Genomic DNA, 13,339 nt, shown 5'->3' with positions numbered 1-13,339 from the left:
AAAACAACAAAAAGTTTTTGCTTGATTACTTTTTTTTTTAATGTTAATTATTTTATTTAGGTGTATTTAATTTCTTTAAAAATATTAGTTTGAGAAATGTATTTATTTCATTCACTTATTTATTTGTTTTAATTCCCAACTCCAGAGCTTAAATACACTACCTTGAGGTGATTAACAATACAACAGAAAAAGGTAAAACATTCCATTCCACGTGTTTTCTTTGGCGTAAATTACAGGCTTCAGGCAGTTAATGTTGCAATGTAATTTCAGAAGAATAGAAATGAAAGCTTCCCACACTTATGAAAAATTTCTGTCATTCACTAAGCGTCAAAGCAAGTTAGAATTTACGGCATTCGTTTGTTTTACCTTTTTTCATCCACCATTAGACAGTGGCTGCAGCGCCCCTTATAGTTTATTGGAGTTGCGAATTCAGTCATTTATTTTATTATTAATTTTTTATTAATCATTATTATTAATTTCATAGATATATTTTTTAGTTTCAAGAAACATAAATTAAAATATTTTAGTTAGTTATTTTATCTATTGTTGCTCAAATAACAAAAACATTTTGCTCTTTTATGATGATCCCTATTGCCCTTTTAATTTATGTTCATTTAAATTCCCATAAATGAATATTTCTAGCAAGTTCAATGCCTCTTTTGAAGGTTTCAATAGGGTACCCGAGACAGTTTTTCTAGTGTGTTTGGCACTTATGGCCACTGTAGATTGAGCATTTACTTATATTTAAAAATTATGTGCTTCTAATTAAAAAATTCTCTCAACATTTTTAACCTTCTGAATTTTAAGATATTGTTTTGTCTGTTATAGGCAATAAATATTTTGTTTGGAATGAGTGGTATCAACATTGTGCTGTGAAAGAATATTTATTTATCCCAGAAAGAATTTCCTTTCCTCGATTGTAAGTAAAGGCTTTTTCATTTTTAAATGTTAGAAGTTGAACTTAAACATTCCCACTTGGAGGAACTGGTGCAAAAAAACTAATGGGCACAAATTCACATGAGGGCACATGTGTACCAAATTTTGTTCAATTTCATGCAATAGTTCTAGTTCTAGAGTAGCAACACAAAAAATGGTCACACAGAGACAGACATTTTCCCCAAAAAAATGATCAAAATGGATTCGGCACATCTCTAAATGTGCAAATTCATCAAAATTCAAAATTCAAAAACTTTTACGAATCCAATATTTTATTCTATATATTAGTTATAGAAGAAAGTAGAAAGAAAAGCAGTTGTTGCCAAAAGGAAACAATCATAAAAAAACAAACCAATTTACTCTAAGACTAGTAAATAAATACCTTTGTGCTGAACAGTAAAGTAAACATAAACAACGTCAAAAATGCGCAAATTTGCTGATTACTGCATACACGTGTTTCAGCGTTTTAGGGAACTCCTTTTTCAATGCAAAAAGTAAAGAGCTTATGGATGAAAAGGCATCCGACAAAAGCCCAGAGCTAGATAAGCAAACAGCTTAAAAGATAAAAATAGCAGATTAAATTATCCGCTTGATTAGCGGATTTAAATTCAAACCTTGGATATAAACTGTTCAACTGAGTAGAATCTCACGTTGATGGTCCAGTCGAAGGAACTGATTCTAATTGTCTCCCAAAGTAGAATATGTTGAAAAGAGCTGGAAGCTCATTTATCTGAACTAATTTGCATTAAAGCCAGTCAGGGCCGCGCCGCACAGTGATTCAAGGGCGGAAAAAATAGCCATTTTTAAATTTTAAGATAAAAAATATTTCATGCCGTAATTACTTAGCCCTTGAGTTGTAGTAACTTACTCCATAAGAGTTTTTGGAAAAAAAAAATTCGTTTTTACAAAAATAAGCCGAGATGGTTGAACATTTATGTTTTTACGTTTTTCGGACGTACGCCTTATACTTCAGTTTTAATTCATTCGTTCAATAAGGAGGACCAAAATTTAATAAAAGTCATTTCTGATTGATTTTTCACACTTATAGGATGCATATTACATTGTAGTTAAAAATTAAAAATTCATAAAAATTGAAAACTACTTGAAATAAAAAAACATTATTTTCTTTAAAATATAATGAAAAATATTGAGGAATATACTTTTATCGGCAGTCTCCGGTCTGCTAAAATTTACATATATCAATAGTTTAATCCCTCCTGTAAATAAACAACATTTTAGCTGCGACCACCTGCGACTGCAGTCGTGGCAGATGTTTTTGTTTGATCTTCGCTATTGACGAATACCAATATAGTAAGTTAAAAAATAACTCGTAACGGTATGACGGGGGTAAACTGCTTTTTTATCAAAGAAATTGGTCATCAAATTTGACATGCTCCAGACTTACGTTGTCACAGTTTCACTACTTTGCAGGAGAGCCTAAAATCGTTTGTTTACTGTTTCCAAAAAGTTTGGGCTTTTGAAACATTCATCAATAAATATAGAGGATTTTTTAAAGACAGATTTACGTTGTTATGGCTTAATACGGGACATTATTCTACATGCAATGCAGTAGTAACCTGAAAATACAATTTTCGGACCGGTTTGGCTTTGAAGAGATACATATGAGAAAGAAATTTTTAAAACTCATACAGAATTCTATATAAAAGTTAAATAACCATTCTGGTCATAAAACAATGAAATTAGAAAATCGTTAAATGTTTGAAATTTCTGATTTCCTTTTTGAAATCATTCTAGTATAAAGCTGTTCTCAGTTTGTCAACATTGCCAGAAAATATTGTTCGAGGGTATCAATTGCAATAAATAAACCTTGCGTCTGGCATACGACTGATTTAATTTATATTTTCCACTAAAAACAGAAATGAATTTGAACTACAGAGAAACCCGATTTCACGTTTCTCAGAGGCCTGAATCAAACATAAAATACATAAAATATGGGAAATTGTCAATTCAAATCCAAAAACATAAAATATGGGAAAACATAAAATACGAGATATGCATAAAAAGCAAAAATCAGATAAGAAAACAAAAATAGTAATAAAGGTTGCTACGATGACGCTTATAAAATGTAAAATTTCGATATTTTACGAAAAGAACATTATTGTACATACCAGTTTAGATCATTCTAACACATTAAGTAACGAATTCAGGCGTTTAGGTTGAAAATAATCAGTAATAACGAGTCATTGAATCCAAAGTAAATACAGCATCTTCCAGGATTGGAACACTTTGCAAAGTTTTTTCCTGGTCTTTATGATAAAGAAAATAGTCTTTCACTATTATTAACCTCTTAAATGCAGTATTGAAAGAAGAGACGAGTTGTGTTTCCTCTTCTTGTTCATCTTCATTGGCGGCCGAAAAGTCCATAAGGTCAGCTACGGATGGAGCAGAAGCGTTTCTGTTTTCATGGACTGTTTTCATTCACTTTCAATGTAGTGGATTATGTTTAAAAATGCACAGAGGGAAACACTTTTCTTAATTTTAAAACATTTTTGCTCTTTTTTTTAACTGCCAAGGGAAAACGTAAAATGCGGGAAATTCATAAATAACAAACTTTCCTTCCGGATTAAATTAATATTAGTGTACGGAAAAACTGGAACCTGATGACAAAAAAACGTAAAATGTGGGGAAAACGTAGATTCGAGGGACATAAAATCGGGGTTTCGCAGTAAATACGATCAGCAAGCATGAAGATTATTACCATGCAACAATTTTAACAATTTTCTAAAGCATTTTTTGAGAATATTCAAAGTTATTGAATTTTTTCCGCTTTTTTGCCGTTTTGAACCACTGTGCGTCATCCCTATGTGCAAGGTCGTGCGGCGCACGATGGCGCCAGAGTCTATAAGGCGGCAAGCTCCACCAACCAAAAAAATAAAATTGAATTTTTCATTACATCTAATACTTGCGGTGAAATTATAATGCCCATTAAAACAAGCAATCCTCCTCGCTGCCTATCTAAAAAGAAAAATTATTGCCTTGTAGCATCTAAACATGTTATTCAAAAGCGCAATTGTTTACAATGAAGACACATGATGCTAATTAATGCATACTTTTGCATTTTTCTTCATATTTGGAGCTGAGAATGCTATTTTGGTATGTCTATAATTTCACACGGTTGAGCATACAAAGTGCAAGAAATTTGCTATTCCCCATTTTGGTTCTTACAATGAATGTGGTCTATTATAATTCGTGCAATATGTCTTTTTGTGATTTTTAACTATTTTTCGTGGTAATTTCACTGTACTGTATATTTTCAATGTGATCATGCACAAAAAAATACCGTAAGCACATTTGCATATCATTTACTTGTGCATAATACACATATATTGTAGACAATAATTAAGGTTAATATTTTAATTCTGAAAAGTAACGACTTGACCATAATTACTCGATTCCCCCACCCCCCTTTTTTTCAACCATTTGTGCTTTAAGTTAAAGAAAAAGCTTTGGACACTGTGTTTGTTTCAGATATTAGATTGAATGCCTTTTTATCAATTCCGTAATTTAGAATTTTTTGTTTTACTGGCAAGTTTCAGTTTCAGATTTTAAGGTGGAATATTTTCTACAATATTATCCTTCAATTTAGAAATAGAAACTGTACCCTCCTGCTCCGTGGTAGGACTTGACCGATGCATCGGCCTGGCGCCGATGGTTCAACAATTTAGCCATCGGCATCGGCGGCCGATGCTAACTTGCAGGAAACATCGGCCTTAAAAAACATCGAAAAGCGGATGGAATTGGCCGATGTTTTTGAAAAAAAAAGACCTCTGTTGTTTTACTTTTTAATACAAAGTAAAGGGAGTTATTGTTTTCATATAAAATTTTTTACTTAAATTTCAGTATGAATTTCTATTTTAGTCACCCCTGAAAGAGTTTTTAATACTGCATTCAGGTACCAAACAAGTTAATTATTGCGTCATTTCTTGCGGCTGGATGTACGTATGTGTCTCTCATAAGTCATAACTCAAAAATGGTAAGCTGTAGAAGGCTAAATTTTCACTTGTGGGGTGTGCGTACGTTCCAGTTGTGCACTTCCCTTTTTGTTTTCGATCGGGTGTTCTGAAAAGCCTATTTACTCATTTTTTGAGGCTATTAATTACTTATTTCAGTGGAAAACTAATATAGCGTCTCAGACTGATGATCATTTGGTGATATATTGCCAAATTGGAGACCATGGAAATAAATATGAGATGGCGAAACCGGTTTTGTTTCATTTTGTTAGATTCCCGCTGAACCGACGGTAATTTTTAATTTTTCGATTATTTGTAATATGAATCACAGTATTGCAGTTTTTTCTGTATCGCTTCGGCGGAGCTACAAGTTTGAGGCCCGTCGAAATACACTCTGGGACCCTATTTCTCTATCACAGAAGTTATAAAATATTTATCATAGGCATTTTTGTAATTCCTACGGTTCCCCTATGGTTATGGGGCCTCTCGCGCAATTACAACATTTGCTATATTTTAAATTTGCCACTGCACATCAAAACAAACTTGGGTGCAAGTATTAAAAGGGTTTTTCTGCTCAACTCTATTTTTTACGACTATTTTTTGTATTTCCGAGAACACTTACGTGCCCCTCCTCCCACTCCCTCAATTTCTGAAACTAAACTCTAGTTGTACTTCTGAGTTGTTAAAACTAACACCATTCATAAAATTAAAGTTTTTTTTTCAAGCTTTTTCTATTGTTTAGGAAGAATTTCGAGCATTAATGTGAGAAATTGATTAAAGACGTTTTGAATGGTGACATAATTCGGAAATCAAAGGGACTTTTGAATTTTTTCTTCGGAAGTGCTGAAGTAGATTCAGAAACTTTTCCGAGGCATTGGTGGGTAGCGGTTCTGTACTGAAAAAATGAGGCCGAAGTTGGGACCGAATTTTAATGTTGTGAGTTACTCCAAAATCAGAGGGTGACCCCCTAACCCACCCTCGTTGTTTCAAGCATTTCTTAAATCTTTAGCGATTATTTATTTTGGTCAAGAAATGTCATTTTGCGCTTTTCTTATACTTGTTTCACCTATATTTCGTAATGCGCCATCTTTTTTGCATCATCAATAGCGATCGATTTTTTTCTGTCGTAAGTAACTATTTTTATGTATTTATATAAAATCAATGAATAAGTTATTTTCGTTTTCATCATATTTTTAATAATATGTTATTGAAAAGTTTAAAGGATTTTCTATTATGCAATTTTTTAAATTTCAGAAAATTATTGTCAGTGTTCGCGCTCGACTATCCGTAACCTGGGTCCCAGGGACCCATTAATGAAATAGATTTGGGTCCTTTGGTGGAAAAAATGAGTCCCTTCAATTTTTAAACAGAAAATCTTAGTGTGTAAATGAATAATATAAAAATATTTATACTTGGGGGGGGGGGAGGCGTGAAATAAAAAAAATTGGTTATTTTTGACCTAATTTTTTGTGATTTTATCATTGTAAAATTATTTTCAAATAATACACTTGCAAGACTTAGTTATGTGAGAAACTATTTGGTCAGTTAAAATGAGATTAACTCAAAATTTACTTAAAAAATGGGTTTTACCATAAAATATAAAACAAGTGCCTCTGATGGATCAAGCAAAAAGCACTCCCTTAACCTTTGTTTTCCGGGAAATTTTTCTTAGTAAAAAAAGCGAACAGCCCCCTCCCCCCCCCCCCCCAAATTATCATTGGCAATTACATAATAATAATAAATCGAAAGCGAATGAACCCAACGCAAAAATCGCGATCGCAAAAAAAGAAACATTTTCTCATATGAGTGTGAAAATTGCTCATCTGCAATCTTAAATCAGTATATTTGACTTGATTTTGACTCATTCAAAATATCTGTTTTGGTTTTTGTTCTATTTTTAAAATCGCGCCATTTTGAAAATGGTGCGATCGATTAATACCCGACTTTTGCAAGTCCAAATAAAAATAACCCATCAGAAAGAGATGAATTATTAGGAAAAGAACAAGGTTAAAGTGCTTTTGTATAAAATTCAAGTATTCATAAGCAATTTAACAAGAAAAATGTAAAGTTCAGAACTCTTTGTGTTTAGTGCGATCTGGAAAATGCTCGCCATTTTTTTTCTCCCCTCTTTTTTTTGGGGATGCAAAATAATGATTTTCAAAAGCAATTCTGGTTACATGAATGCCAAATTGCAATATTTTTACTGTACAATTGTCTTGTATTAATCCTGAAGATAGCATTGAAAACCTCTCTTATTTTTAGTCTTCATTTCTGTTTTTAGGAATTTCCTCAAGATAAAAGTTGAGGGAGAGCTTATTCTTAGAATACAGTACAATGGGCTATTTATGAACTTGCTCCCTGAGCTCTGCCCAGGAGGTCACTGTAAGCTCCAGTCTTATCACTAAAATTCCATTGACTGGTCCACAATTGGGGTGTGTTTGAATAGCTGATAAACAGATAGGGTCATTTTAGTCCCTTTCTGTTGATTCTCCTGGTCATTTTGAAGCTTAAAAGCATTTACTAAATAGATCTTTAGCATTTTCCCCCTTTTTTTTTCTGGTTCTTATCTTTTGGGTTTTCTGGGTCCCTGGGACACGATTTTTTCGCGGAAGTTGCGTCCCTTTCCCGCGAATTTGCGTAAAAAACCCGCTATAGCGCGTAAACACGAACCCTGATTGTTAAATTGAAAAATTTAATTTGAACTTGTTTGTAGTGCTTCATGAAAGATTAAACAATCAAATTGTTCAATATTACGTGTGCAAACATCAGATCAAGTAGCATATGTATTCCGTTATTAACTTGGTGTAAATATTGAGTTTATTTATTGTAGCTACGTTTTAAGAACTTCGCTCTTTTCATGGCTATTTCTTTTTTCCGCAAAATTTATGTCACTGTTATAGCTTTTATGAAAAATGCAAACTTTACTGTTCATAAATTTTAAACAAGTATAAAAATATTCCTATAATGATTTAATATTGTAATTTATCTGTTACCTTTTTTGTTTAATTTGATGACTAAAAAATGTCTACGTGCAATCTTTCCACTTTAAGTAATTTGTTGACAGTTTCATAGTTTTATTCTTTTTTTTTTTTTTTTTTGAATGATTAAAAAGAATAATTTAATGTTTTCTAACTATGTTTAGTGAACCTAATCCATACATTATTACAATATTACTGAAATCTTAGTTATATGTTCAATTAAAAAAAAACAAATCAATTGGTTATAGATTGTACGTTGTACGATTCAAAAGTTTGGGGGACAAGCTGTATAAAACCTTACCCAAGAATAGTCTACATTACCGAAACACATCCACCTTCAAAAGGTCACCTTGAGGGACTATGTACTGTTTCTGCCAGTGTTTATATAACTTTTGGAAACACTCCTGGAAGCCATTTTTTGCTACCTTCTGTGATGCAGCTTTATCTTCTCCTGACGGAAGAAAGCGGCGTCCATGCAAATGTTTTTTTGCTGGGAACAGGTAAAAGTCACACGGAGCTAAGTCCGACGAAACGTTATGTTATCTGTTTGTCATATCAGAGTATTGACCAATCGAACCGTGCATCCTCAACATGAAAATCGCCTTCTTCCTCACGATGAAATTAAAGCATCAACGCAAGAGACCTTACAGGAGGTTGCAATAAATGTCTTCCAGGAGTCCTTCTAAAAGCTATACGAACTTTGGCTAAAGTGCATAGTTGTTCAAGGTGACTTTTGTAGATAGAAGTACTTCGGTAATGTGAACCATTCAGGGTAAGTTTTTATACACCTTGTCCTCGAACTTTTAGACATATACTACGTACGTATGAGTTTTCAACTTACTATTTCATAGCGTTTTTCAGTGATGCAAATTTACGCGCATGAAGACATCACGAGAATTTGCGATAATTAACTACACACACAGAGAGAGACGCCTACGTGTATGCACAGGTCTACGCACGCACAAGCCTACACATGCATGCGCGCCTACACACACACACACACATAACTATACACACGTAACCGCCCGGGAGAAGGGGCAGGTTTGGGGGGACAGGAGCAGTTTCTAGAAACAATAACTCCAATGAGTAGGGTCCTGTCGCAACTCGTGATTGCGAAAAACATAATTTGAATTAGAAATATCAGAATTCAAATTATTTTTTTTTTACTTTTTTTGTTTTCCCCCAAATGGCCGAAGGCAAAAAAAAAAAAAATCGGCCATCTTTGTACAATCGGCATAGGGGCATTCGGCCAAAAAATGCCATCGGTCAAGCCCTACTCCGTGGCGCAACCAGAGGGGGAGGGGGTTAACATGACACCCCTCTGGTTGCGCCACTCCATGCCCCCTCCCCTCCAGAATGCTGAGATTAATGTTTTTCAAAAATATTTTTTGTTATGGAGGATAATAAAATAAAACGCGTCTTTGGAAAACAAAGTGATTTTAATAAGAAAAAATAGTTATGTTGGGGTAAAACTTTAAAATTTTTAAAAAGAAATCTTAGAATTAAAAATTTTCAATAATTACAGCTAATTGGTCAGCAACTCGTCGCCCTCCGTCCTATTTTTCTTTCTTTTTTCTTCATTATTTTTCTTTTTTCTAGTTCGTCTGAAAATAACAAAGTCTTAAAAAGCTACTCCTCCGAACCCCCCCCCCCCCCCCCTCCCAAAAAAAAAAAGCATTACGGAGCATCTCAAATTTCGTTTCCAGATCTTCAATTTCGCAAATTTCCAAGGAAAGACCCCGAATACCAAACAACATCACTTAAAACTGCATTCGAAAATAGCCTAAAGCGTTTCTGGAGCTTCAATTTCGAAAGATTGCCGGCCCTAATGTTACCAAATATGGTCTTACAATCGCGTTTTTAAAATTTCAATTTCAGAAAACATTCAGGCTAGGGCCTCTGAACCGCCTTCCTTTAATATCATAAGAAAATAGGTGTTTCAAACACGACTTACAAAAAATTTAAGTGAAGCCTTTGAACCTTCAACCCTTTTTTTTTTTTTTTCAAAATAAAATTTTTTCCAATGAAATATTTTCTTTTCGATTGTAAAGCATATTTTTGAACATAAGAATTGGTAAATAAAAAGTTAAATGAATAAATGAAAAGGTGATGAAACAATAAACGAATAATTAAACAAATAAGTCAATGTATGAAAAACAAGCTGGTGTGCATCACATGACTTCCTTTTACTCCAATTTCTTGTCATTTCCCCATCATTGTCAATTTTAATGCGATTCAATAGTTTACTTTCTAACTATCACCAACAATGGCCAAATTAAAACCAGATTTTTTTTAAAAAATCGCCAAATTGGCGACAAAACTTGGCGACCAAAAGACTGGTGATATATCGCCAAGTGTCCGCCAAATTATAACACCACTTGAGTTCACATCGAAATTAACAATGATTTCCCCCCAAAAAGGGGCAAAAGACTCCTTTAGAAACACCTGAATGCAACCGAAAGGTGAGGTGCACAACTAGACCCCACTAGGAGTCTACATACTAAATTTTAACTTTCTAGGACATACTGTTCTTGAGTTATGCAACATATACATACGTACATATGGACGTCACGAGAAAAGTCGTTGTACTTAACTCGGGGAATGTCAAAATGGATATTTCGGGTGTTTATACATTCTTAGGCACTTATCCGCCTGTGGTCGGGTTGAAAAAAAAAACTCAACATTAATTCGAGGTGAGCAAAATGGAATTTAAGACCGAATTTTGAGTGAACATTTTTTCTTGAATACAATACTTCCTTTGTTTGGAAAAGGAAGTAACAATGAGCGAGTAAAAGAATGAATAAATAAGAAAATAATTGAATGCATGAATAAATAGGTGAATTACTAAATGAAGGAATGAAAATGAATTAATTAATGTATGAAAACATAAGTGATTTATAATAAATGATTGAGTGAGTAAATGAAACAACACTTTGCCCCATCCAATTTGCCCCGTATGTACTTGACTAATTGCACAAATTATTTTAAATACAAATAAGCTTCATATTAACTAAATTAATATTGCATTGCATATTAGGAGGTCTCAATATTTAAAATGTTAACAAGAACTTTATAATTTTACAGTAACAAAAATAATTTTTGACTTACAACAAAATATTATGAGTATCAATTTTTACTTCCTTTTACAAAAAAGGAAGTATTCGTATAAAAAATTTCACCAAAAATCGGCCTTAATTTCCATTTTGCTCACCCCCAAATGAATGTTGAGTTTTTTTTTTTCAACCCGACCACAATAATAGGGTATGTGCCTAGGAACGTACAGACACCCGAAATATCCATTTGGACGATCCCTGAGTTAATTACAACAAGTTTTCTCGTGACGTCTGTATGTATGTGTGTATTTGTGTATGTATGTCGCATAACTCAAGAACGGAATGACCTAGAAAGTTGAAATTTGATACGTATACTTCTAGTGGGGTCTAGTTGTGCACCTTCCTTTTTGGTTGCATTCGGATGCTCCAAAGGGGATGTTTTGCCCCTTTTGGGGGCGAAATCATTGTTAATTTCGATGTAAACTCAAGTGGTGTTATAATTTGGTGGACACTTGACGATATATCGCCAGTATTGTGGTTGCCAAGTTTTTTCGCCAACTTGGTGACAAAATTGGCGATTTTTTTATTTATTTATTTAGTTATTTATTTTAATTTGGTTTCAATTTGGCCACTGTTGGTGATATTTAGAGAGTAAACTATTGAATCATATTAAAACTGTCAATAATGAAAAAATGACATTAAATTGGATTAAAAGGAAGTCATGTAATGCACAAATCAGCTCGTTTTAAACTGTCCTGTATTACCAAATGCCTTAATCTTCGATGGTATTTTGTTCCTGAATAAAATAGACTACATATGGTACTATATAGTTAAAAAAATCTCAAATAGGTGGAGCTAAAAGCAGAGTAAATATTTCACCATTTCATTTTGCCCCATATTCCCCTACATATAAACTGTACAAATTTTATCTGGATAAGACAGAGATCCGGACAAACGGGGCACAGATAAACAAGGTTCTACTGCATATAAAATACAATAATAGAACTGGTAATTTTACTTAAAACCTAATCTTGTGGGAATTTGATGGCAAAGCCCCCCCCCCCCCTCGCTTTATCTCCCATTGTGACCATTTAACTGATATGAACTGTTGGACATACTGTTCTTTTTTCGTGATAATGCAGCCAAGAATGAAAAGCATTGAAGCCAAAAACCCTCCCTTTATGAAATCCTGGACACGGTCCTGAAGCTAACAATAGATTCTGGCCACTCAAATAACCCAGAAAAGCTCTTATTCCATTCATAAGCAACCAATGAGTTTATAGAAATAACCTTTTGGGAAACTATTGTCATTATCAATCTACTTCAATGTCGGACGCATGCCTGAGATGTAAATGTGTCACCTTATCTTCCCAAGGGTGCAAAAAAACTATGCCCTGCTTTTGGTAACGTTTTTGGGTACCAGACACGAAAAAAACTCATTCAAAACCCACACAATAGATTGTAGCCCCTTATTCTAGTTTCTTTACACTTTCATAAATAAGAGGACTGATTTTTGTACAAACTGTTTTACTGCTTTTCTTTCATTCTCTCTCTTTTAAGTTTCTCTAACCGAAAATTCCTTCATTTGTTGGTGCTGAGTTTCACAATTTGCCAGTCGCTATGAGAGGTTCAAGTGGTCTCTTCTAGAGGTTTTTAACATTGAGAAGATGGGGGAGAAAATTGATTGTTAGTGGTCACCCAGAGAAGTTTCACTGTATTTTTAAAATTTATACACATTATAATGTTTTAGTACTTGCATTTCATTAATTGTAACATATTCATTTTCAAGCCGAAGAATTGATTATTTAAGTGCTGAGCAAATCATATCTAACCATCCAATCTCTGAGCTTAAGCCACCTAATGATGATGCTAGTGCTAATAAAAGTAAGATGAGATTTTTTGTCTTTTGTTAATTGTTTCTAAATTCGTTTAAATTACTACAACATTTTAAAGTGATTGAATTTTTAATGCTTCCTTTTTGTTCGTAAATAAAGTAACAGGATATTTTAATTCTAAGGATTTCTTAATTGCCATATGGTACGTTTCTTGTCCTAAAATTATTCTCCTAATACAGTGAAATCCTGTTACAACAAATAAAATGTATAGTCCCGTTTTAAAAACTATGGAGATAAAGTATCAAAAAACTTGTTTCAACAAAGCATTTTTTCCAAAAATTCGTTACAACAAAATGTTTTTCTCAACTTCAGTTAGAATATTTTTTCTTAAAGCTGTTTACGGAAACTAAAGAATGACTTTCACAAGTCCTTACATGAAAACTCCGTTTGTACTTTCGGAACAGAGCCATTCAAGGTGGAAATCCGTTCATGCTGAAACATAAGTTGATATGTGACAACAAAAGCTAGTGTCTAGCCTAGCGCAGTCAATTTCTGCACACTAAACG

At 33.4% G+C, this 13,339-nt stretch overlaps 1 protein-coding gene across 1 annotated transcript in view; it reads left to right on the top strand.

The window, feature by feature from the left end:
- Window positions 1-13,339, top strand: part of LOC129230326 (uncharacterized) — a 54,704-nt gene that overhangs the window by 39,554 nt on the left and 1,811 nt on the right. The window contains exons 8-9 of the mRNA XM_054864724.1: window positions 829-919; window positions 12,728-12,822. Of these exons, the coding sequence (XP_054720699.1) occupies window positions 829-919; window positions 12,728-12,822 (186 nt within the window). The remainder of the gene's footprint in view (window positions 1-828; window positions 920-12,727; window positions 12,823-13,339) is intronic.

Source organism: Uloborus diversus, chromosome 9 (genome assembly GCF_026930045.1).
Source record: "Uloborus diversus isolate 005 chromosome 9, Udiv.v.3.1, whole genome shotgun sequence".
Lineage (NCBI taxonomy): Eukaryota > Metazoa > Arthropoda > Arachnida > Araneae > Uloboridae > Uloborus > Uloborus diversus.
This window is presented reverse-complemented; position numbering and strand designations above follow the sequence as displayed.